Source organism: Lonchura striata, chromosome 2 (assembly GCF_050655825.1).
Source record: "Lonchura striata isolate lonStrDom1 chromosome 2, ASM5065582v1, whole genome shotgun sequence".
Taxonomy (NCBI): domain Eukaryota; kingdom Metazoa; phylum Chordata; class Aves; order Passeriformes; family Estrildidae; genus Lonchura; species Lonchura striata.
Window position 1 is genome coordinate 128,784,045 of NC_140704.1, and position 25,836 is coordinate 128,809,880.

The window sequence follows — 25,836 nt, forward strand, 5'->3', positions numbered from 1 at the left end:
GTACCATTGATTAGGGTGGAGTTTTCATCTTGTCTCAATTATTTATCTGTCAGACTAATTTGGTTTTGCTTCTCACTTTCTGAAAACTACCTGGAATGAGCTTGTGTGTACAATCCTAGACACATTCCTGGAATAAGATGATAGTGAAAACTTTTTGGAGTCTTATCAACTGTGACTTGCCATGTTTGTACTGTCATTTACAGGCTGATAGCTCTTAGCCATTACTGGCAATTGATGAAAGCAACCATGCTGGTAAAACCTTTGAGGTCGCCTCAAAGATTTACAGCCTGCATCCCAAGTCTATCTTCTCTTTATCCCTAAAAACGTTATTTCAGTTATTTTTTCTGCAAATGCTACAGCAGAAAAATCAAGGGCAGGAGGAAGGGTGTAAGTAGAAAACTCTTAAAGACTTAGCAGAAGATTTTCTGCTAAAAAAATGACCCTGTTGCACAGAAGTATTTTTCACTTGCTTTGTAGCAACAGGGTGGGAAAAAAGTTCTGTTTAGGGCTCTTCCCAGTTCACTGGTTCCACAAGGCTGGTTGGCTCTTAATACATATTCTTTACGATAGCAGCCTAAGATTAAAAGAAAGATGAATAGACAATTGAAGATGAAAGGGAGGAAAGTAAGTAACAAGGGAAAAGGGAACTATTCCTCTTGTACTAGAAAGCAAGGTAACAACTGGAGAGACAGGCAGGGTAAAGCAGAAAAATGCTCCTGTACTTTCCACTGACAGGAGACAAAGATTTCCAAAATACCCAGCCACTGAAAACCCTTTCCTTCATGGAAACCAAAAACATCTTCCTTTGCGTGATATCCCCGCCACATCCAGTAAAGTAATTTATTCATACCTAAGTCATGTTAAAACTACAGTAAAGAGTACTGTAAAGCAAAATAACTGGCAGGCTTACTGAGATCTTTTATCCCCCACCTAATCACACAGTAAGATTTACAATCAGGAAGACACCTGAGTGAATTCACTTCTGCTTCATAAAGCTTTCCTCCCAAATGTCCTTAAACTATTACAAGAAGAAAAGGTGAACCTGGTGTATGGACAGTGCTGGTTTCCAAATGCCATCAAATCTGTTCATGTAGATGTTCATGTAGAAAAGATGCTGCATTAACATAATTTGTTTCTTTCCTTCAGAAAACTGTCACAATGCAAGTTTACATTTTCATTATTTATTAAGATATACTGTCCCCACTACTTACACAAAAATAAATAGCAAATTTAAGAAAAAATTCTTTAATTATACAGCTTAATAGAGCAAGAATTTATTCCCTGAATGTGAATATCTGTAATATTAGTTATTGTAATTTTTCTTTCAGGACATAGTTTTTCTGTCAGTCAAGCAACTGAGAAATTGATGGGAACTGTGTCTTTACAATGGAAGACAGATTCTGGCATACCAGTGATTTAAAAAGAAAACTGGACTTGCTTTAATACCATGCTTCTAAAAAATACTGGAATTTTTTTTGTGAAAATGTTTTGACTAACTAAAGTAGGATTCTGTATCTTCTATAAATAGAACATCATTATGAAGATACTCCAGAATTATATTCCCTCCATTGTACAGTGGATAGTCTTTATCAGATAGCCATGTTTCCAGTGTGTGCTCAAATGGCAAGGCTTCTCCAGAGGCAGTATGGCATAATCTCAGTTTCTGTAAAACAAATAGGACAGAAATTAACACGAGGATTTGCCTATCCAAGATGAAAGAAGTGGGGTGGGAGAGGCACAAATAGCTAAACAAAAACTAAAACCAAAATGCAACAACCTGGAAAATGTTTGTTATTGCTTACTTACTTGGGATGTTGATTTGTTGTTGTCATTTTTAAGGCTTGCTAAGGAAGCTGCAAAATCTACCACTTTGCCAATACTCCACTTACTGCAGAAGAACATGGGCTTGCTTTTCTCTTTGTTCCCTTTTGGTAAAAATACTTGAAAGTAAATTCTTTCTGTCTAGAAAAACATGAAAAATAAGACAAAAATTAAAACAATTGATGAAGACACAATGCCAGGGCTTCACAGAGGAGGTCACATTTTCTGGGGACCAAATGAATTGTGGGCAGGAAACAAACCCTGTGATTCACTTGGCAAATTAATTATGTTGGAATTCTCCCTTGAGCACCTGAGGGGTGGTGTTCCACCCTTACTGGAGATAAAATAAGGAAGGCTTAGGAAAAGCTTTTGCTTGTGGTAAAGCTGATGGTCTTACCACTCTGGCAGGATTTAACCAACGGTTTGCTGACACTGCCATGCCCTCTGCTGTGCAGTCTGACAATGACATTCATTTAAAAGAAAAAAAAAAAATCCAGGAATCCTAGGATGATCATGGAGTTGCCTGCATGTTCCACCTGTCCTCAAAGTAATGGTTCAGTCAAGAAACGTAATGGTCCACTAAAATGAGCTCTAAGACAAAGCTTCCTTATGAGAAAATGGGGTAAAGCCTTTCTTAAAGCTGTTTGAATTTTAAAATAATCAGCAGACACTCATCAGATGTCCAGTGGAAGAAGCTCATTTTCCTGCTCTCCAACCAGTAAAATGTTTACTAAACCCCCTACTGTCAGACTTCTTTTTTTTAGGGTGACAATGTTCTTATTAACTACTACCCTTATGAAGTTTAAAATACCTGTTGGTCCCTTTACTAACTCCCGAAGTAAAGGGCACATGAAAAACTGTTTCTAGATGGGGACTGCATTTACCTTCATAGAGATTTGGATAATTCCCAAGAATAGGTACTTTCTTGTCATTTCAGGAAATGAGTGAAACTTGGACAGATTTTTTGGCCTGAACAAACCTGGAGTATGCCCAAGTAATCATCCCTTTACCTGTGTAGAAACCTCAGCTGTAAGAAGATTATCACAGTACCCACTGTATTGTACTGACTGTTATCTGTACCTCCTTCCTCCCCATTTCACAAATGGGATAATTGTGTTATACAGTTTATGAAAATCATTTCTCACATGGGTTTTTAACACATACAAATGGTTTTGTATATACAACACTCTCAATCTTCAGATGCTAATTCTGGGTGAGTAGCTGAATCTGCACCTGAAACATCTTGGTACCAATCTAAGTTGGCATACTCATCCCTCCACACTCTCAAAATTAGCAAACTCAAACACTTAAGGCACATTCTTATGATAAGATTTACTTTGTCCACTGCAATGCCCAAACATATGAATTCAGTCTTGGTGGGAAAACCAAGCAATTACATGTTTCAGGACTAGGTGACCTGAAATATTGATATTGCTAGCCAAGTATTAAGATTTGACACTATCTGCACAAAGAGTCCAGGTTATAAGGAACAACAAGCTAAGATGTGCTATAAAATTCTGTGCTGCACTACTTACAAAATTGTGCTACAGTGGTTCTAGAAATCCTGTTCTAGTATAATAATGAATTCTATGTTCTGCTGATCATCAAATTCTGCTAAAATAATAAGATTTAATAAACTTAGTGCTGTCATCTTTCTGCCAAGAATTCCCAGAAGACCCCATTTACCCCAGCAGTGTTATGTGACAGCCATGTGGCAGGCAAACACATTTCTGCTATGAAGTAATAGAATTTGATTCCACTGCTCCAAACTCCACACAGACATCTTACAACAGACATAAGACTAGTGAGACTGCTTTTGGGTACCAGGCTAAAATGTACATTGAAGGGGTTGTGGTCTTGCAAAATTAAATCCAAAATCAAGCTGAGGGAATTCCATGAAAATCAAACAATTTAGAAATCTTTCCAGTTCCTTTGAGAATTCAATTATTGAAAACAAACATCACTGACCTGAGGCAAAGACTTGTCCCCACATGCATGCATTTTCAGCTTCATTAATGCCACTTTTGCTGCTGTCTCACTGTTTTTTGCTCCTTTACGTTTTTTGCTTTTCACTTCGTCACTCTTTTTAGAATCTGAGAACAATATTATTCCTGTTAGTGTGATCATTCTGAGAGTTTCCTGAGGATATTATATGACATAGACCCACTTAGTCTGTTGGGTCTCATTGTATCGCACAGGATCCCATCCCTTTTTGTGTCTGTTCATTTTCTCCCAAAGTCATGTATCAGCATTTTTTGTTCTAGCAGAATTCCTTTACATTGAAAGGTAGATGAACATTTTCACCATGTAAACACAGGCTGCAAAAGCCAAATAGATACAAATTCTGAAGTTTCTACAGCTGTGGCCATCACAGCATTCATATGGCAACATTTCAGGTCCTCCTTTCTACACATAATCCCACTGTCCAGCTGGGCAGTGCTAGAGTTTGTTTAAAACCTGCGAAACATTACATGGTAGAATCAGACTTTTCTAGCCATCTTGATTGTTAGGTGTGATCCAGCAGATTGACATGAACATCCAACACAACTGCATTGTTTGCACATGGATTAATATGTAAATAAAAATGGCTAGGTACAATTCATTATAGCATAGTACTTGTAGAATGATGACAAAACAACAATTCTGAAAGAAACCTGCACCCTATTTATTCTTTAGAGATTCTCCTTGTACTGTTGTTTTGGCTCAGTTAAGATGAACAGTATTAAATGTTGACATGTAAGTTTAGGGCTATTCAACCAAGGAACTCCCATGCTTTCTTCTTATTTGGTCAAACCTGATCCCTCAAAGGAGGTCAAAAACTCAAATAGCGTTCTGAAAAAAATGTAAGAAAAATAATATCTTGCCTATAATATCTTGAACAAGCTGCTGAGTGGCAGCCATTCGAGGTTTCGGTGTGTCCAGCTTCTCACATTCATGGTCTGATTGATGACGATGTCTGTAAACAACAAAGTAAAACTTCTATTGTGTTTTCTATACATTAGTGAATGAATACTGATGTTTAAACACTCTGTTCCACCCACCTGAGACAAAAATGTTTTTCACAGTAAGGACATAACACTGGCAAAAGCTCCTTTCCATTGCAGTCCTTGTATGAGCATGGGTAAGATCTGTGCTGATCAGGTTTCACAGTGCTGTTTCTTACATTCACCTAGGAGTATGTACAAAATATTTTGTGTAAAAAACCAGATACTACAGATATAAGTTACCAACCCAACCAGCTTTCTCAAAGATCTGTGCTAGCTCTCCATTTTGTGGGCAAACCTGGTCCAGCTATTCTCTGCTACTTTTGCCATGGTTAAGTTTAGCTCAGAGGTTGAACAAGAACTGTCATCCTACTCAATGTCAATTTACTTCTGACAAGAATAAAAAGAGTAGATTCATTTTTTTTAAGCCTTTTACATTCTCAGTTAAATAATTCACACTTATATACCATATGTATTCATCTAGTCTGAAAACAAACAGCTAAGTTGCAAGGAATTTTAATGTAAGACTGCCACATATTATTAGATTACCTCAGAACACCCATGAGCATCTCGGCTCCTGTGCTGAAGGCTTTGTGGAAAAAGAAGAAAATATCACACTGTTACCAACATTCCAGGAAAAAAACCTTACATGTGAAAACATTTAAGTGTTTAAAGAGTAATCTGACAAGTTTTAGCATGGAAAAACTTCAATTAGATAATGAATCTTCTCCAAAGTTTGTTCTATCCTATGCATTTCACTTCTTGAATGGATAGATCATATTCCTTCTCAGAATGTAAAACGTTTAGCTTTTGGAACTTATGCTTCAAGATAAACAAACCATTTCAAGAGAATGAAGACATTAGCATGCTTAACTTGAGTTGAGTTCAAAGCAACCAGAGCTTGATTTTTCAAATTTCTTCCATAATGGCAGAAATCCCTTGAAGGCTTCTGATATGTTAGAAGTGAAAACTGCCTCCAATCTCTGAGTTTCTCTCAGCTGCCCTCTGCTAACCTGAACTGTAAATCAAAGTGCAGGCCTCGATTTCCACCTTGCAAGAAATATCAAATTTTTTTCAAGAGGAAAACATAATCAGCCACCTCCTTTTGTGACAAGGTCACCCATTTATATGACACTGGGAAACCAGCCAATGTGGTGGTTTGAATTTTAGCAAAGCTTTTGACACTGTCTCTCAGAGTGGTCTTCTGGACAAAAGGTCCAGCACACAGCTAGACAAATCTGTAGCACAACGGGTGAGCAAATGGCTGATGGTTTGGGCTTAGAGAGTCACAGTTAATGCCATTGCTTCAATCTGGTGGACACTGGAGTTCCCCAGGGCTCCATTTTAGTGCCAGTGCTCTTTAATATTTTTATAAATAATCTGGATACATGTTATGGTTACCAACCATTCTAAACCAGGAAGAGCTGTCAACTCCCTTGAGGGTGAAGTCACACAGAGAGATTCTTGATAGACTAGAGAACTAGGCAGTCACCAACTGTATGAACTTTAATGACAGCAAGTGGAGGATTCTTCTCCTGGGATGAGGAAATCCTGGTGACCAGCATACAACATGAGGAAATGGAAAGAGGCTGTGTCACAGGAAGTTCAGGCTGAACATTAGGAAAAAGTTCTTAGAGAGGGTGGTTGGGCACTGGAAAAGGCTCCGCAGGAATGGTCATGGCACCAAGCCCGTTGGAGTTCAAGGATTGCCTGAATAACACTTAGTTATATGCTTTAGTTTTAATCCTGTGAGGAGTAGGGAGTTGGACTCGTTGACTCTTGTGGGACCCTTTCACTCTGTGATTCTACGAACTTACCAAAAGATACCTGAACAGCCATCACATACAAAGGGAAGAAAATCTGAAACAAAAAGATTTATTTTCAGTTAAGACAACATGGTTGTTTGTTTTGGTAATAGTTTCTAGCTTAATTTTCACATTATTAACTTTTGTTTACCAGCATCACAGGGTAGGTATATTTACAAGAATATTTAGCAACTGCATCTACACTTTAGCTAAAAGTGGCTTTTGTTAACTCCCCTAATTATTATTACACAAAAACATACGAGCAGGTAAATTATACTTACATTAATTTCAGAAGTTGGAATTAGGCTTTAAATTCAATTTTTTTTCAATATCAAGCTATGACACTGGAACATATGGCTAGTCATCAACATTACTAGTTATGTTAAAAACTGAATTTATTGCAAGACCACTCAGAACACTATTTTCTGACAGTGGACAATTTACATTTTTTTTAATGGGCTGCCAACTGGAGAAGATGCTGGCTCTTTGGAAGGGAGAGCATCTCCTCCACTGGTCATAATGATCCTGCCCCTTCTTCACATCATATCGTACATACTATTCTTAGGTGATTAAAATTGCACACACTTCCTAAGCATCTGTACACATCCCCTGGCTACCACATAAATTCTTACACATAAAATCATTTCACTGTCTGCCGAACTCCTCCACGTCATTAATGGCAACAAATGCCACGTCCAGCCCACTACTCTGCTTTTCCATCTTTCGGATTTTATGTTGACAGACCGCCACGCAACTGGAGCATGCAACTAAGGTCACGATCATCTCGATCACTTCATCTGAGTGGTCCCTCAGAAAGCTTTCGGTACAGGCGGTTCTGCTGCTTCTTCCCGAGCTGTTGTATTTCCAGTCACACTCTCCGAGATCACTGAAGGCAGCAAGCGTGAGAAGGGGCAAGCGGGCTACGAACCACCCAGTGACACAACCGAGGTGACAGGCGCTGGCACGGGGCCGCGCAGGGCTGCAGCAGCACAGAGGACTCCCCGATCGGGGGGCACCCCTCGCAACTCGGCACTGTCCCCAGCCCACCATCCCCGTCTCCGCCGGGACCCGCCGCGCTCTCCTTACCGAGCTGGCGGCACTCGGGCACCCCGCAGTGCTGCCCCACCTCCAGCTCCGCCATGTCGGCGGCACGCAGGAGGCGGAGAAGCGGCGGGACCCGCCCGGGGCGGCCGGGGCCGGGGCCGGGGCCGGGGCGGGGCCGGGGCCGGCGGGACCCGCCCGCGCCGGGCTGAGCCGGAGCCTGAGCCCACCCCGCGGGCTCGGAGCGGCGGGGCTGGCGGCGTTGCTGGGCTCGGGGTAACCTGCTCTGATCGGCCCGAGCCTCAGCCTTCGGTGTGCCCAGAGCCGCGGCTGGTGCTCCTCGCGTTGTTCCAGGGGGGAAAAAAGGCATGTTTTGTGTCTTATTTGTGTCGCTGTTTGCGTCGTTCCATGGGGCAGAGGCTGGTTCCCTGAGGCAGGGCGGAGGTAGCCCGACTGCCCGAAGCACTTCGTGCACCCTGAACCCTGTTGGTGCCACTGAGTTTTCTTTAGCGGCGCATCCCCCAGTTTTGTAGAAAAACACATTTTTTTCAGAATTCAGTGTTATTTTCCCAACCCTGACCCGCGTGCACGCTTGTGCCCGAGGGTGATGCCCTCCCAAAACACGGTCCCGCGGCATGTCTCCAATTCCTTCCTTCGAAGGAGAGACTGAAAGCGTTGAGCCTCTTCAGCCGTGAGAAGAAACGACTGAGAGGGGACATCACCAATGTCTATAAGCTTCTTACGGGAGGGTGGCAAGAGGCTGGGGCGAGGCTCTTCGTGGCGCCAAGCAATAGGACGAGGCAACAGGCAGAAACTGTTGGCACAGGATTTTCCACCTGAATACAAGGAAGAAATTTTATTGTGTGAGTGACCACGCAATGGAAGAGGTTGCGCAGTCTCTCCCTCTGAGAGATACTGAGCCGCCTGGATGCAATCCTGTGCCATGTGCTCTGGGATGACCCACTGTGCGTTCTGAGATTCTGTGACGGGAAAAAGCGCCGGCCCGGCCCGGGACGCTGCGGCCGCCCCGCGGAGCTCGCCGGCTGCTCCCCCGCTGCCCGGCGCTGGCTGAGGGAGCGGAGCTCGGCCGCCGCGGAGCCGCCCCCGGCCCGCCCCGCCGCCAGGTGCGCCGCCGCCGCCCGTGGCTCAGGAAGTGCTGCCGCGGCGTGTGCCGGGCGGGGAGGCTCCTGAGGACCGGCTCGCCAGACCTTTCTGTCGGCGGGCGCCGAGCTGGGATCGCCGCCATGAGCAAGATCTCCAAGTTCTTCAAGGGGGGCGGCTCGGCCGCCTCCAAGGGCCGCGGGGGTCCCTCGCCGCAGGAGGCGCTGGCCCGGCTGCGAGAGACGGAGGAGATGCTCAGCAAGAAGCAGGAGTACCTGGAGACGCGGATCGAGCGGGAGCTGGCGGTAGCGCGGCAGCACGGCACCAGGAACAAGCGGGGTGAGTGCGGGCCGGGCCCGCGCGATTAAAGCCCGGAGCGCCCTGGGTACCAGGGGCGCTCGGGTCTCGCCGGGCTGAGGCTGGGCCGGGTCCCCTGGCCCCGCAGGTGTGCAGTGCTCGGCTGTGGGCTGCGAGCGAGTATCACCGCACGCGAGGCGGGATGGTGGTTTTGGCATCCACTAGTGTTTAATGAACTGTGGATTCATCTAGTGGGATGGGAAATTGTTACTCCTCACAAATTTGCTGTCTGGTTTCCTGTGCGATTCTCCTGTTCGTGCTTTGCACCACCGTCGATGCAGGTACTGGCTGGATACACTGGCTGGAGGGCAAAGTGCTGCTGCTGTTTGGGGGCTCAGCATTGGCTGGGCAGGTGCGAACGAGATGAAGGATGTGCGGATCTCCTGTATATTCACAAATCAGTGCACATTATCCCCATTGCTGACAACTGAGCAACACAGTGATGCAATGATTTGTCCAAATAATGTAAGAAGTATATGTGAAACCGAAAAAAGAATGATAGCTCAGAGCTTTTGTGACTGCTGTTAGCTACAAAGGAGAGGATGCTAAGGTCTGGCTTCTATGTATACTGATGTTGTCACGACTGGGAAGCAAATGATGGTAGTCAGTGTCTTGGGGATATACTGGCCTCAGAGAAACAAGTTAATTATTTCCTGAAGTCACATAGAGGCCTGTTTGCCTGAGCTGTATTTTAATTTAAATGCTTAATAACAGAAGAAGGATATTTTGAATTAAAGATTTGTAATGTGACAAGAAAGTAGGTCTTTTGCCTGCTTGTTCTGTTACTCAGTAATTTATAAAATAATGCCTTGTAACTTCAAACTTGTGTTAGAGGTGTCCTGCCCTCTAATGTATTTGTAATGCTTTAGCATTTAATAATTATTAGCAAAAGGCAGTTTAACTAAACTAACTTTTAGTTAAAATTGATTTAAAATTGTGGGTCAAGATGGGACAGATTTGAGGGCACAGTTGAGGGACTAAACTCAGTTGAGTGCTCAACTGTGACAGGTGCTCAAGAAGATGGGGTCTGTCACAATTGTCCCAGTCTCACACTTTCTATTCCCCTGGCTTCAGCTGGAGTGTCTCTTGGTCCCTTGTCTAGGTACTGGCACCTCTGTACTGTCACAGTGAGCTAGTTCAGGAAGGTGATCCACCTGGAAGCTAATTTGCTATGGAACAAAGTGACCAGGTAGCTCTTGGGACTGAATTAATTGTGGAAAAGCCTGAGCTGCAGGGCTGGTACAAGCAAATAGGTTGGTTCCCATGACTGTAGCAATTCCTGGTTAAATCCAGACATGCTGTTCTGAAACTTCATCCCAAACCTGAATTATAAGATGGCACATTTGCAGAAAGAAGCATTTCCTGCCTCGCTCCTGCCCTTATGCTGCTCCCTTTCTTTCCCTTAGCAGAGTTCCCTGAAGGATGTGTTTAAGAAAGCTGGATATTTTTAAATATTATGGTTTTCTTTGCCTGGGTTATTCTTTTTACCCAGGACGGTTTAAGTTCCACTTATCCAGTTGACCTGGTAGCTACATGAGTGCTTGTGAACCTGTGAAAGAGAGAGAGGGGGGCACAGACAGGAATGAGAATTTGTTGGAAAAAGGTAGATCTGCTTCATCTTTAACTCAGCGGATTGATGGTGGTTTCAGGTGTATGTTGGCCTTTTCCTTCAGGCATGTAGCATTTGATATCTGAAGTTTTTCTCCCAGATTGTTGCTTCCACTGCAGTGCTCAATATGCAGTTGCCCTAGTTTTTTATGTATTAAATTGTTCATGAAGTCGTATTGCAAACTGTAGTGTTGAGCTGATTGTGGTTAAAAACAACTGCCTTTTATTTTGTCATTTGCTTAGGGAGGAACAGTTTAAAACAGTAAAGAGGCAAGAGTAGGGCTAAAACTGCAGTGGGGCAGTTCTTATTCATGCCAGAAATGGTTCTAAAACCAAAATGGGATAACCTAAGTACAGTCAGGAGAGAAACAATATGAACCATACATTGTTTAAAATATAACCTTGCTCTGCCAAAGTGCTTAAATTTAGCAGGATAGTTAGTGAACTTAAATCCCCAATAATGGCTTCATTTGATGTGTCAATTGCTTTACAGTTTAATTACTGTTGATTTACATTGACATCATATTAGCTAGTGTGTAGTACTGTATAGCTCAGAGAAAATATGTGCTAACCACCATCTATTGTAGCATTATGTAAACATACATACAAATGAGAGAATAAAGGTTTTAATCTACACTGCCTTGTTGAAGTGAGTGTTTTGGTGGGATGTCACTGCTTATTTTCAATGTAGGTTCTTTTTTCTTCACTGCATCTGTATAGAGGCCTATGGAAACTAAAATGGAGCTATCAGCAGCTGGAGCAAGATGTAGCTAGGGATAGAAAATGCAACAAATTAGCATGATCTCACTTGATTTTTAGGTGCATGAGTCTGAGTCAGTTGCACCAACACAAGAGAGAGCAGATTCAAGCACCAGCAATTTCTCGTGACTTCATATGACTCTTGAACAGGTTTCATGTGACATCAGTAGGCTTAACTTGATTTAAAAGCTGTAATGCATTAGCTATGCCATAGATGTGAAACATCATTGAAATTGTCCTGGCTTTTCCTTTATGGAGTATCTCTGCAGTTTCTGTACCTAATCTGAAATTACCTATACTTTTGATGGGATGCATTTCCAGCATTCCCCATTAGTATCCGATTGTAGCTAGACCACTTCAAGGTTTTTTGTTTGCTGAAATTCCTCCTGAAGAGGTTTTGTCATGAGAAGCAATATTTTTTTTACGGTTAGCACCGAATTCTAATGTCTCTCCACTCCAGGAACAAACTCTTAAAATCTCTTGCTGTACTTTTTGAGGGTTTCTCAGTATAAGCCAGTGCATAGCTGCCAACTCCATCTACATGTTGGCTTTTCTTATCCATTATTTTAATGAACATAGAAGAAAATATAAAGAACAAGAAGTGATACTGAATATTTGAGAACTTTGTTTAAAAGGAAATGTGCTTTCTGAAGCATGCCTGTAATTGTGAAAATAGCATGAATGTGTGTTGTTTCAGCCCAATGTCCTTGACAGATCCTAAAAAATATAAAAAAACTTAATAAAAACAATAAAGTTAAGCCATCCAGAATAGGATTAAATCTTAACTATAAAGAACCACATAGTACAACTGAGGACAAAACCTATGAAGAAAGTGGGAAAAACAGGGAGGGTTTCACAAGTAGATGCTGCTAAACGTGTGTTACATTTGGGCAGGGCACATGTAGCCCTGTAGCATTCCTTTTCAGTGAGTTGGGTGTAACCAGGAGGCTGTGGAAGCCAAACAATGATGTGGTAGTTGTGTGTTATGATGGACAGGGCAGTCACGCCTGCAGCAGGCTGTGGGACAGGTTGGGAAAGAAAAGCCCTTGGTGTGTCTTTGCTCTGTGAGTTGCAGTGATTGTTCTCTGACTTTCATGATCACATTTCAAGTGTCTTGCTGTGAACTGGAATACTTATAACTGGTCCAGGTCATTATTATTCTTGATTTAGTGTCCCAGCTGTAGCTGCATGTGGCTTCCTCCACAAGGCTTTAAGGACTGTGAGTGCTGACAGTGAGCCTAATTAGGGTCCTATGATTTTTATGGCCTCTGCAGCATTGCCCTCTGTTGTCCCTGGAGTGAGGGAGATCAGAAGCTGCAATCCATGAATCCCTTGCAGGCCTGAAGTGGAGTTTTGTGAGCTGTATCCAAGAATGAGACCTGGTATTTTCACAATCATGTTGCATCATCAGAAGAAACACTCTTTTCCTACTTTAGTAGTTTCATCATTATAAGGATTATTAGACAACTGTTTTATTTTTATGACATCGTTGGTGCTTTCTGTACTGATGGGTGTTGGCAGTAGGCTTGACTGGTAAAGGTGGTATTACTGCACTGTTACTTTTCAGTCTGATCTGTCATGAAACCATGAGAAGGGTGCACAGCTATGCAATTACTTCTGCTTTTCCTTTTGAAATCTGGATATTCAGTGTGACCAGGATTCTTATTGCCAGGGTGGCCATTAATGCTTCCTTACTAAAGTGTCAGCATTGTAGTAATATTGGAAAAGTGCCCTTCTGTATAAAAGGAGTTCATTAATATGCAAACTTAAACTGACATAGTCTTCTTTTGTTCCAGACACCTTATGACTATAAAATAAAAACTCATATTAAAAGCAGTGGTTCCTAGTCTATGAGCTGTATCCTGCTTACTGGATTCAGGAGTACAGGAAATGTACTAAAGCCCAGCCAAGTGCTGACATTTAAAATTTCAAGAGTTGCATTGGCTTTTTTGGAGCACGAAAGAAAAAGTGCATGAGACTGCTTTTGTGTTTTTTTCCTGGACAAGCCCTCCACCTCTTCCTGAATGAATTGGTGTTAATTACACTTGCTTCCTCAGACTCTACCTCTGCTCAAACTCATCCTCCCCAGTCTGTCTTCCTTCTTTGAGATCTTTGGAATGGGGAGCACCATTTCTCAGTGCCATTCTTAGACCTTCAGTGAAATGAGTTTGCCTTTTCTGCTCTATTTAATTATATTTTTATATTTTAATTATATTTTAATAGATACTTCCTTCTCTTCTTTGGTAATTACAATGTGATAGCATTATAAAGCAGAAGCATTTCAGTCCTGTAAGACTTGCACACAAATTTAAAAATGCTTGTAATATGCAGTGGAAAAGCACCAAAATTCTAGGTACTTTGTAAAACACAGGAAAATAGGTTTCAAATAACAAGGAAATTCTCATAAATTAGTGATAGGAGCTCCTGTAGCAAAATACTCTGCAATAAAGGGCATTCATTTAGCACAAGTCAGGAAAATCATATAGTGTGGTTGAGAATTTATAATGCTTTGGTTGATAAGGAAGGAGTATGAATTTATTTCCTATGGACTGCTTTATCCTGTAAGTGACTGGTAAAACTAAAGAGAAGGAAGATAATATCTTGTACCACATTAATTAGGAAAAGCTACTTATGAATAGCTGAAGTCGCAGAGAGTTTAGTTTCTCTTGTGTTTTCTTGATTTGGGTGTGGTTTAATGAAATGATCTTCAGGATTTTGAAAACAACTGCTTTGTGTTTAACTGAGGAAATCCATTTTCTTTGTGAGCAGCCAACAATAACAGCACCATTGCAGAGTCCCATTTCTGAAGAGCACTGACTAGAAAGTCTGCCCCATGGTAGGTGCTTGCTCCAGCTGAGCACTCCTCAGTCCACAGGGCCTCAGAGTCCTCTCTGGCCCAGCTGTTGTTATGCAGTTTCAGACTGTTACCTTTGTCTGGAACTTCTAGCTTCCTAACCTAAGAATCCAGGATCAAATTTGATCCAGTGGAAGCTAAGAAAGGAAGTGGCTGGTGTCTTAATTCTACCAATACTAAGCATAAATAAGTAAGGAAATAATAAGTAGGTAAGCATTGTTTGGGATTAAATAAAAATAAAGTATTTTAGAATTGCCAGTGAGAATTTTACAGTTCTTATATTTGCCATTTGCATGACATCATCTGGTGTTTGCACAACTTCAGAATATGCATGATCTTTGAACCATCCCCCAAAACCTTGGAAAATCTTGGATTTGAATGTTGTGATTAATCTGTTGGGATTGTGGTTTGCTGTCCTGAAACATCTCACTCCCGGTGGTGGAAGGCATCTTAGCCTGTGTGAATGCCTGTCCTTGTACAGCTCATGATGAACAATTTTGATCATGTTGATTCAAGCATTTGTCAACAAAGCATTAATATTTTTAGCATGCTGTTACGCACCATAACTCTTTGTGCCCTCCTTGGGGGAATCCTAATTTCATTTGAAAAGTTGTGTACCCCAGTGTCAAGGTTCAGTGTTACTGTGTGTGGGTAATTTTAACAGGATAGTAGCAGTAGCTGCTGCTGTTGGTTGAGTTTGGGGAGGCCACAGGGGCTTGTAGGTTCTGAATCTTTTTAAAGATTAAATGTAGGAGACAAGGGAAGGAATGGGGGTGCTAATAGCATTGAAAGAAACCAAACAATGGGTTAACTCAGTCTCTTGTTTTGTTTGGTTTTTTAGCCTGGCATATGTAGTTTGGAAAGGACTGTTATCAGGAAATGCTTGTGGCAAAATTGTGTGTGTCCACACCCTGAGGCCAAGAGAAAGTTCTCTTCTCCTCATGCTTGTCATGCGTGCGTTTATTCTGGTAATGATTTACTCTGGGCAGAGTACGCTGCTCATAATTTAATGATTATAAAAAACTAATCTCAACTAATTTACAAAGATAATGGGGTGTAGCTGAATTTGACTGTGTCTGTGTCTACAAAGTTATTTATGTTTTTAAATTCTAAGATTTAAAGATCATGTTCCTAAGTGATTGTTAAGAATGGATGAGCTAAAAGCTGGAGAAATGCAAATCCTTCTCTGTCTTAACCCATCTGCCTAGCTGGGCCATTTAGGCCCTCCATTGCACTTCACAATTACTGCTGCTGAGACAAAGTTTAGAAAGTGCCATTGATGGAGTTGTGGTTATCATGACAGTTCTTACACTGGCTTCCTTAGGTTTTACTTACGTTTTGCAGCTTATTCTTTTATTCTCTCTTCTGGTTCCTCCCTTCTGACTTCTCTCTGATGTTTTTCTTTTTCCTTCCATCTTCCCTGCTTTGCCTGTGTGCACAGGATGGAGTTCAAGATCTCCCACAGTGGAGGAAGAAGCTTCTTTTCCTTGTGGTGCTAGGAGGAGTTAATCTAAAAGAGGCTTCCCAGCATGTTCATGCAACAGCCTGTTGGTGATTAACAGGCTGCCGATCTGGTGTGCTCAAAGTTTGTCTCCCTCATAGTAAGGTAGGAGGGTGAGAATTATAAATTCTGCAGGTCAGCTTGGTGCTGAACTACTTGTCCTTGCATTTTCTATGAAAACACACAATGCACTTTGCCTTTTCTAATTCCAGCTGCCTTACAAGCACTGAAGAGAAAAAAGAGATATGAGAAACAGTTGAATCAAATTGATGGGACACTTTCAACCATTGAGTTCCAGAGAGAGGCATTGGAAAATTCCCACACCAACACAGAAGTGCTCAAGAATATGGGTTATGCTGCACAAGCTATGAAAAAAGTACATGAAAATATGTAAGTGTTTCCTAGTAGCTTCCAAGTTGAACTTACTAACCACTTTCAAATTATTCCATTACTATAGACTGTTGTATCAAGTTAGATAGTTTTGACTTCATTTTTGGTTTGAGCACTGAATGTCAGGAATGCTATTAGTGTTATATAGTGTTATATTTGGCAGAAAAATATCTTTTCCTAACAATAAATCTAGAAGGAAGCTCACTTAACTGGTGAGATCTGTTTTTTTCAGTCCGTCTTGGCAGTGGAGAGTGGCCTCTGCCCTTGGTTTGTCTAGAAGAAAATCTAGTCATAGAAATTAGGTGCACTCTTTTCTTCAGAATCCATAAACTGGACTGTGGGATTGAAAGTCCTGATTAAATGCACTCCCTTTCCCAACCCACCGCCCCCCCCCCCCCCCAAAAAAAAAAAATTACTTTTTTTTTTTCATATGTCCTATATTGTTTCAAAGGGTGTTTTTCTGCCTGAATAAACAGAGTTAAATCAGAAGGGTTGTTCTGGGAGAAATAAACAGGAACTGAAACAATAACGAAGTTAACAATAAGGGGAAACCTTTAAATGGGGTACAATTCTGTTAAGTTCTCCCCAGTTCTGATGAAACCTTAACATAAGAAAAGATCCATAAAATCATAGAATAGTTTGGGTTCAAGGGGACATTTAAAGATAATCCTGTTCAAACACCCTGCAGTGAATAGGAATATCTTCAACCAGATCAGGTTGCTCAGAGTCCATCCAACCTGACCTTGGGTGTTTCTAGAGATGGGATAGATACCATTTCTGGGCAACCTGTGCTGGTGCTTCACCACCCTCATTGTAAAAAGCTTCTTCCTTGAATCAAATCTAAATTGACCCTCTTTTGGATTAAAGCTGTTATCCTCTGCCCTCCACAACAAGCCATGTAAATGTTTATCCCCATCTTTCTTATAAAGCCCCTTTAAGTACCAAAAGGCCTGCAAAGATGCTGACCTTGGGGAACTGCCCATGGGCTGTGACTGGCTGGCAGAGGTATGAGGAGCACAGAGAGAGAGACACTCTGCTGCAGTTTGATTTTTGTTATAATCCTGACATGGAAGTAGCTGGGCTGGGTGTAGGTGAGGAAAATTACTCCCTGTGAATTCTGCTTTTTATAGAGTCATGGGCATAAAAAGAAAACAGAGTCTGTTAAAGTGAGTGTGTTCTGTAGGATTTGATTGATACATCCTTTAAAAAAATATTTTTATGTTACCTTTCCAGGGATTTGAACAAAATTGATGATTTGATGCAAGATATCACTGAACAGCAAGATGTTGCCCAGGAAATTTCAGACGCTATCTCAAACCGAGCCACCTTTGGTGATGAGTTTGACGAGGTTAGTACTTCAGGCCTGTGAGTTTTAACTCCATAGTTATTTTGCTGTGCAGTGGTTTGTTTCTCAAGAAGTGTGAATGTGAAATTCCTTGGTTCTAGCTCACTCTATCTAGGAAAGTTGTAGAATTGTATTATAAATATAAAAATTAAATAAAGCCATTATATATAAAATATATAATGTACTAAATAAAAATCTGTAAATACAAAAATATAAAAAATATTTTTATTTTTTGTATCAATTTTAAGAAAAGCATTTTTAACTGCACTCCTGTAGTTATTGTTCTCATTTGAGCCTCGGAAAAAGGTCACTAAAACATGTAATTTGTACTACTCCAAGTGGACACTGAAACATATAATTTTTTTGTTGCTCCAAATAGACATCCATTTGACTTAAGTGCATGTCTCTATGTCATGGACAGGCTACTGTTCATAATTCTGAATATTTAAACCATTTTTTAAGGTCATTTTTGGTGCAGGTCCTTTCCCTATTGCCCAGACCACAAAAGTAGATCTGATAGGTAGAAGTAATACCTGTTGGAGTCAATAAGGTTTCATTCTAAAGCTCTTTTCTTCTGAAACCCCCACAAGGCATTTAGGACCTTCTCAAAAATTGTTGCAGTAGCTTTCATCCAATGCCCCCAGATTTGATTTTGTACATCTAAACAGGATATAAATTATTTCTGATCCAACCATGGTTGAGGACTCAAGGGTCAAGGTTACTCAAAATTCTTGTAATTTCTGGAATGCAGAGATGGATGTCAAGCTCAATATCACAACCACTTTTGTCTTGTTTTTCAGTTTTGTTTCAAAATGGCCAAGCACTAAGAATCATTTGAAGAAAGTCTTGAATACTCAAACTGTTCACTGTATTCCCAACTAATTTGTTCTTATATTCCCAAATGGACAAAAAAGAAAGATATAAATGCTATATTGCACATATTGACTTGATTGGGAGGAAGAAGTAGTTTCATTCAATAGCTCTAATTTGTTGAAAATAGTAAAGAATCTTTGTATTTTGTTCCCATTACCTGTTTTCCTGTATTTCCCCTTTGAATGTAAATTTTCCAAGAAACATTTAGGCATTACTGGCACAAGGAATGGGATTTGGCCTGCGCTTCAAACACTTGAAAAGCATCCTGCCACCCCAAACAGCTGTACAGTGTCTTGCTTTTCAACAGTGCTTAACTTTTTGGAGTCTAGGCTTAGTAAGTATGTTGTAGATTGACCTGGAAGTTTCTAAGGGATACCAGTTGAAGCTGATGTGCATTGTTCCTGTTTGGGAAATAAGCCCCTGTCACTTGGAACATCGTTGTACCAGCTTTTGCATGGGAGCCTAATACTCAGAGCACTTGGCAGTAACTGGGAAACCTGGTTTGCAGGCTACTGCAACTTGAGTGTGCTAGAATCAATGACTTAATTGCTGGGATATAAGGTGGTTAGTGTTGAAGGATAATGTTTAATTGATTTTTTTTTTTTTGAAGGATGTTTTTTCCATGCATTTGGATGCATTTTCTCTTCACATGTGTCCCGTGGCTGTAAGGAGACCATGGAAGCATGTGATTTCTTGTGCTCCAGATGGGCACAGAAACATAAGAGTTTCTTCTCCCTGGGTGGTCACAGTGTATGTTTGCCTTAAATTATAAAACCATGAGAAAGTAAATTCAGGCATAAAGTCCTGTGGTGGCTATGCAACTGTCATTTTAACTTCTACATTGGTGATAAACAAAGTATAAATGTGTAGGCAAAGCCCATTTCAGTACCTAATAGTTCTTATGTTGCAACTTCTTTGACACTTACCCCTCCCCTCTCTAGTTGTTTTTGCCCATTGTTTCTTTTAAATGATTTTATCAATGTGGCAGAGGTCCATTTCTTCACATACATGTACCATATAGCTTCCTTTCTTTGGGAAACTTCAGCTGAGGAATAAGTTCCTTGCTTTTTTAAAAAGCATACAGCCTTTTTATTTTTAGCATTGTACAAGTGGATTAGATCATCTGTCCAAATCAGCCTCTGCACCTAAAAGCCCATGAGTGCAGCATGTTTCAAGAGTGAATAACAGGACCCAGGAGGACAGTTTTGATTCCAGTCCTGCTTTGAAATCACATATAATCCTGGACTTATGTGATAGAGCTGAAGAACAGTGTTTAATGACAGTCTGCCGTATAACCAGTGGAAGGTGTTATAAAATGGGAGAAATGGCACATTAAAGTTTGAATCCATTGAAGAATACAGGCTCTAGATCTGGAAGAACAAACCTGAGGACAGCAGAGAGGCATTTTACTCCCATATTTGCCTTTTTGGCATGAACTGTACTGCTGTTAGTTTTGTTTTTAGGTTTATTTCTTGTCCTGTTTCTAACTCTCATTGTCCTATTTTCAGTGTTCAATTAATGTTTACTTAACTGCCCATACTTAGTAAAATTGCACATTTAATATGCTGTTTCTTGATATGTCCTTTCAGGTGTAAACTGTTTTTTCAGAAGTAGTTTGCTTCACAGTGGTTAAATGTGCCCTTGCATGTAACCACTGACAGAATTTGTAAGTAATGTTTTCCTTGAATTTAGGATGAGTTGATGGCAGAATTGGAAGAACTGGAGCAAGAAGAACTGAACAAGGGAATGAGAGATGTCACATTGCCAAGTGTTCCATCCACATCGTTGCCTTCTCGTCCTGGTAAAATGCCTGATTGCTATTTTACATTTCTCATGATTAAGCCATACTGTGAGAAGGGGGAGAGGAAGAGAGGGTTTCAGATATGAATTTAACTCTGTTATAACTTTTAAAATGTTATAAATTCCTTTTCCTGTTTTTGTATCTGCTTAACAGAAGAAGCAGAGTGGGATTTCATTTTGCTCAGTGAAAGCATTTAGGACCAAATTCTCTGTAGATTTGGGGTGACAAACTCGGGGAACCTGACCTTGCACATACACTGATGAATCTACTGAAATGTAGTAAGATCATTGAGGAATGATCTTTTTTGCCTTTTTTTTTTTCTTCTTTTTGGCAATTAAATCCTTAGTCTCTTTCAGTTAGAGCCTGACCTAGATTCCAAATGTTTACGTCATAAAAATCCAGTTTTGCAGGCGTAGTGGTTTGATATCTTCCGCTGGTATTTTAATTAGAAATGAAGGAGGCATTGGGAAGTACATATTTAAAGACATATGTTCGTTCCTTTGCTTTCTTTGTACTGAATAGGCTTATTTCTGGTATTAAGCTGTAGTTTTATTTTTCTATAATTCTGCCCTGTTCATTTTGAATTCAGCCAGAGGCAGTCAACTTTTAATACACTTTTCACTGTCAGTTTAAAGACTTGCTGTCTACTGAAATTAGTAAAAGATTATAAACACTTGATGGTAAGGACAGTACACATGTGACTCAGGTGGTTTATGGTTTCTGCTACAGAACAGGTTACCTAGACCAGCTCAGCTTAGATCCTATGATATGTGTTTTGGCAGATGACACTTAAATCCTGAGAAGCAGTTTAAAATGTTCAAGCTGAGACTGTGGCTTCATCTACTGAACTCAATTGCAGAACAGCTAGTTAAAAAAAAAAAAAAAGGATTTAGAAAAGCCGTGAAAATCCAGTGTGGCCATTTATGATTTGTTCATGCATTGTCTTCCCAATCCAGATCCAGCTGTGCCAGTTGACATTTTTATTAAACCCAGACCATATCCATGTGCTTCTCACTATTTTAATTTTCTACATCCACCTGTATGGTTGTTTCAGGCAAGATTAGCTGTTTACAATTATATAGTTCAAGGCTGTGAAAAACTAGCTTATGTTTTCTGAAACTCTCTGCTTACTGTCACACAGCAACAGCAAAATTAGACCAGTTGATGGATCTATGATGCTTCTGATTGGAGATGCATGTTGCCCTCCTAATTTGAAGATGAGGAAACTGCCAATGAAGCGAGGCATAGTGACATTCCCCAGTCATGCAGTGAACCTGTGACACTTGCAGAGGAGGGAGTGCAGCTGTGGCCCCCCATGTGCTTTTCCTTAGTCCCTGGAGTGGTAGTGGAGTTCCCCTCTAGACAGTGGCCCCTGGCCCTGCAGCTAACTCAGGTGGGAGCAGTCTGGCTGCTGTGAAGGTGCATGCAGGTGTCGGACTCAATAAGTGTTCCACTGGTGGCTGCAGAGATGCCAGTCCTGGTGTTCACAGCCCACAGATGGAGGAGGCTGAGCCTTGGCTTTTGGGCCTCTAGTCTGCAGGTCAGCAAATGAGGACAATTAGGGTGAGGTTTTGGTTTAGTGAATGCAGGTGATGTGTGATAGGAGATTTGGGTACAAAGTGTGTGTGGTACCTGATACAGAGCTGGGAATTTCTGTTGCAGTGAACACAGCAGTTAACTGATGTCACCTGAGCAAAGCAAGTTAAGGAATATCTTTCTCTGTTTAATAAATGACACCACCTGTTAAAATGGAGTGAGTTCATCCAGAGACTTGCATGTGCAGATCCTCTCAGCACTATTTGGAAAGGTAGCAGGATGTGCAGCTGGCCAGGATAGGTCACTTTTGTTCGTTTACATGGTGGTGAGAGAACTGACAACATTCTTGTGGGCCTTTTCTGGCTGTGACAACCTTTAGAAATTAAATGTTTTTTTCTGTGTGAGTCTTTCAGTAGGAATGATGTCAGACCTATATTGTGAACTTGAGGGTTTTACAGGAAATAATGATTGGGCAGAATAGCCACAACTCTTATGAGCTTCATTCCTGCATTACTCATGTTCAGCTTGCTACTCAGTAAATTGGTCTATAGAACTATAGAAGTCCTCATACTAACAGATAGAATGGTTCTGACTGTTACACTAGTTGATGGTTATTGTCTCTTTATCTACAGCATCGACCAGGAAAAGAGCAGAAGATGAAGATGAAATGAAGAAACTGGCTGCCTGGGCTTCATAAGAGGATGGTCTTTTTGTAACATCAAACATTGTAGTGCAGAATGTAAGGAGCTGCACTGCTGTTTTATAACCACACTGATTTACTGTGGTTGCATTTCATACAGGCTGGGATTTTTTATGGCACATATTGCTTAAACTAGTGTTACTCCCATATTTCAAAACTAGCTGAAAAACCAGCAAACAAAGGAGTTAAATAGTTGCCTAAACCTTCAGGCATAATTTTTTTTCAGCCTCGTCAAGAGATTTGTTTTATTATTAGTATCAGTTTTTAATAGGTACTATCTTACCATGTCTGTTGGTTTGTAAAACCCATGTGCCTCACTTATGCTCAAAGCAGGATTCATTTTTGAAATTAGAAAGTTTAGTAAGGGCCCTATAACTAGAGGGTTATTTGGTTCAGACTGTTTGAATATTAGCAAAAGAGTTTAGTACATGTCCTCACTTGCAAGTTCTTTGAGCTGGAGTACTAATAACTATTCAGTTAGACATGAAGATTCAAACAGTCTTCCTGGAGCAACTTATGGTGTCCTAGATATTAAGAGGAAGCTCTTCTGTAGGCTTATTGAAGTGGGATGTGTTATTTGTTTTAATTGGCCAAAATGTCCCATGCACTCCTATAGGTCAAGTTGCATTGTATTTTGGATTATTTCTGACTAGGTTACAGAATTACAGTGATCAAGGAAAGCAAAATGTCTAGATTGTTACAGATTCCTGCCAAACACTACTGATTTTCATTAAGCCTGTCAAATCTCCAGAAGAGATTTGACCTTGCTGTTTTCTCCTCCACTACCTTGTCTCTTTCTAGGATGAGTCTTTACTTTGTATGACAATGCTCGTCCTCATCAAAGGAATTAGCAACACATTTTTAGTTACACAATTTCAAAATAGTTTTAATTTCTGAGCATCTGGTTCTTTTCTCTTACTCAGTTTGTGAATGGAAATGATACCAGTGTGTTGCATTTGCAAGACCTTTTTAAACCCTGGTTAAAAGCTGATTCTGGGTTACTTGTAAAGTTGGTATGTTACTGTTCAACAGCATTTTAGCCTAAGGAAAAAATGCCACTCTTGAATGCTAAACTACTACATATATGGAGAGATTGCTGTTCAAATACAACCCAAAAATTAAATAGGCTGCTTTGTACTAACAAAATATTAAATAAATCTTAAGCTCTATGCTAGTAGCTTGCTGTTAATCACAAGAAAATAGTAGAACAGTGTGGAGTTCCTAGGGGTGTAGGAAGCAGAGTCCTTGATCTAGGTTTCTTGTTTTTAAATTAATTTAAATTTAGTGATGACTGAACCACCTGGGGAATAGTGGTGGACTTGGTTTCTGTAGATCTTCAGCCACAGAAGACTGACTTCTTCTCCTGCAGGCTTTACCCTGTGATTTGCTGGGTGTTCAGCTTCAACAGGCTTCAATAGCCTTCAGCTTAGTGGATTTTAGGTTAAGTATATAATGTGTTTCTAGACATGGTCTGCTCAGAGCCTTTCAAGTTGAACCCTATGGATGTAACCCAAAATGTATAAACCCTTTGGAGGGTTTGACTTTTTCAGGACTTCCATTCTCTGTGGAGAAATTGCTTTTGGATTGTATCTGTATGAGAGTTGAATCAAGCCTTTTTGTTCAGAGTAGAGAAAATCTGGAATTATTTTTGTTTTAAATACAAAATAAAACAGAAGGGAAAAAAAAGAGGACAGAACTGCCTTAAATTTAAAAATATATTTTGAACTCTGAAAGAGTAGGAAACCAAATATAACAAAATGCTACTTGGTTTTAATGCTTGCTGAAATTCAGCATGAGAATACTAGCTGAAAGCAGAATACTTAGTAAAATATTCAAAGTTATTTCATACTCATTTGCTAATCCTTCTGGCTGAGTCCTGTGTTCAAGGTGTGCAGTTTATGCAGGTCTCAGAATTGGAATTGTGTACAGAACATATCAGCACACACTGGGTGTGTGACTGTGCAAGGCTGGCAGTGTCTTTGTGGACACTTCTGGTATTTCTAAATATGAGGCCATGCCAACACAATCCCGTAGTTAGTTTGGAAAAGCTGGCTTCCAGCCTCTGTTCTTGGTTGAATTAGTAGTTAAGAATGCTTAGCTCTTATGTAGGTAGCACTTGGCATATTCAAAGTGCTCTACAACCTAATGGGTCTCTAAGCTTCTATTTTGAAACTAAAATGACTTTCAGTCTGCTTTGGAAAATGGGGGCCTACTGTTTTTGAATAAGAACTTTGCATGTGAACACTCCTCACTGGAGACAAAATAATCCTGCAGAGATCTTCTTTGACTGCTGCCCTCCAGCAGTGTTTTGGCCAAATGTTGATCCTGAAGAAGTTTCAGGTGTTTTCAGCTAATTAATGTTCAGACCAAGCACTTTAAAAACAAAACTTTTGAAAGGTGAGGAAATGAAAATGAATATTCAGGTGAGCTGCTCTGAAAGCTTATGTATAGTAGCTGGTGATCCTGAAAGACAGACTCATGTACCAGTTCATAAGCCAGGATGTGAGGTTGGTGAAATTATACTCAGAAGCACTGTAGTGATACACAGAAATGAAAATACACCATGGACCTCCGTAATTGGAGTGATTTTTTTTGGTTTTTGTTTTGTTGTTTTTTTTTTGACCACAGTTTTCTTCAAGGGAAAAGGGGTTGTAGGGATTTAATTCAGCTGAGGGAGTGGCTCTTTCCTGTGTAAATTTGGATAACAGTGGGACAAATGGCCCTTTTGTATTTGAACATATGCCTCTCTTCATGCCAAGATGGTATTTGTTTAGTATGTAAGTAGTTGAGAGTGAATAGTGTCAATGTGTTATTGTAAATGTACCCTGCTAACTGGAACATATTTTACAGGAGGACTGTTGCAGCAGATGGTGTACTATAACTGACTTCCTTTCTTGTTGTTTATTTATTCTGAGATTATTTGTTTCTCATAAGAGGCTTAGACACTTTTAATCTGGATAACTTTTAAAAAGGGGAAAAGAAAGTAAATAAAGAAAATAAAAGTAAAACCAATTCATGTATGTATATATATATATACACACACTGTAAATAAATATTTTGGTGTCATGTTTGTGTTACATGATTTTATTAAATTTCTTTTCCCATCAGGCAAAATTGTAAGTACCCTCCTTACACTGTCATTAGGATATAGTGCTCTTTTAAAGGATGTGAGAATATTTTTAAACATTTTTTGTTGTATTAATCTTTCAGCAGCCAGTTAGAATTCAAGAATTCTTTGAAGTTGATTTGGTTTACAAAAAAAACAACAAAAAACCCAGCCCAATGTAAGCTGTGGTGTTTGGGCTGCATTCCTTCACACTTAACCACTGTTCAAGAAATTATTTTAATTTAATATATCCA

At 40.4% G+C, this 25,836-nt stretch overlaps 2 protein-coding genes across 2 annotated transcripts; one reads left to right on the forward strand and one right to left on the reverse strand.

Moving 5' to 3' along the window:
* Nucleotides 1-1,161: 1,161 nt before the first annotated feature.
* ZFAND1 (zinc finger AN1-type containing 1) lies at nucleotides 1,162-7,760 on the reverse strand. Its single transcript, XM_021550542.3, has 8 exons — nucleotides 7,697-7,760; nucleotides 6,623-6,665; nucleotides 5,355-5,394; nucleotides 4,863-4,990; nucleotides 4,686-4,777; nucleotides 3,790-3,914; nucleotides 1,807-1,962; nucleotides 1,162-1,663 (listed from the first exon to the last, which is right to left on the reverse strand). The coding sequence occupies exons 1-8, from the start codon at nucleotides 7,749-7,751 to the stop codon at nucleotides 1,493-1,495; spliced, it is 810 nt and encodes a 269-aa protein (XP_021406217.1). The 5' UTR covers nucleotides 7,752-7,760; the 3' UTR covers nucleotides 1,162-1,492.
* A 996-nt stretch (nucleotides 7,761-8,756) lies between these two features.
* Nucleotides 8,757-25,590, forward strand: CHMP4C (charged multivesicular body protein 4C). Its single transcript, XM_021550564.3, has 5 exons — nucleotides 8,757-9,091; nucleotides 16,044-16,221; nucleotides 17,455-17,569; nucleotides 20,132-20,240; nucleotides 22,409-25,590. Exons 1-5 carry the CDS (start codon nucleotides 8,896-8,898, stop codon nucleotides 22,471-22,473), a joined length of 663 nt encoding a protein of 220 aa, XP_021406239.1. The 5' UTR covers nucleotides 8,757-8,895; the 3' UTR covers nucleotides 22,474-25,590.
* Nucleotides 25,591-25,836: the final 246 nt, after the last annotated feature.

Excerpts from the sequence above, each read along its gene's own strand:
- ZFAND1 (XM_021550542.3), bottom strand. The coding sequence starts at position 7,751 with ATGGCGGAGCTGGAGGTGGGGCAGCACTGCGGGGTGCCCGAGTGCCGC. Across the intron at positions 3,915-4,685 it reads GCTTGTTCAAGATATTATAG|ATTCTAAAAAGAGTGACGAA; the intron begins GCAAGATATTAT and ends TATTGTTCTCAG. Across the intron at positions 1,963-3,789 it reads GGGACAAGTCTTTGCCTCAG|ACAGAAAGAATTTACTTTCA; the intron begins GTCAGTGATGTT and ends ATGTTTTTCTAG.
- CHMP4C (XM_021550564.3), top strand. The coding sequence starts at position 8,896 with ATGAGCAAGATCTCCAAGTTCTTCAAGGGGGGCGGCTCGGCCGCCTCC. Across the intron at positions 16,222-17,454 it reads AAAAAAGTACATGAAAATAT|GGATTTGAACAAAATTGATG; the intron begins GTAAGTGTTTCC and ends TTACCTTTCCAG. Across the intron at positions 17,570-20,131 it reads TTGGTGATGAGTTTGACGAG|GATGAGTTGATGGCAGAATT; the intron begins GTTAGTACTTCA and ends CCTTGAATTTAG.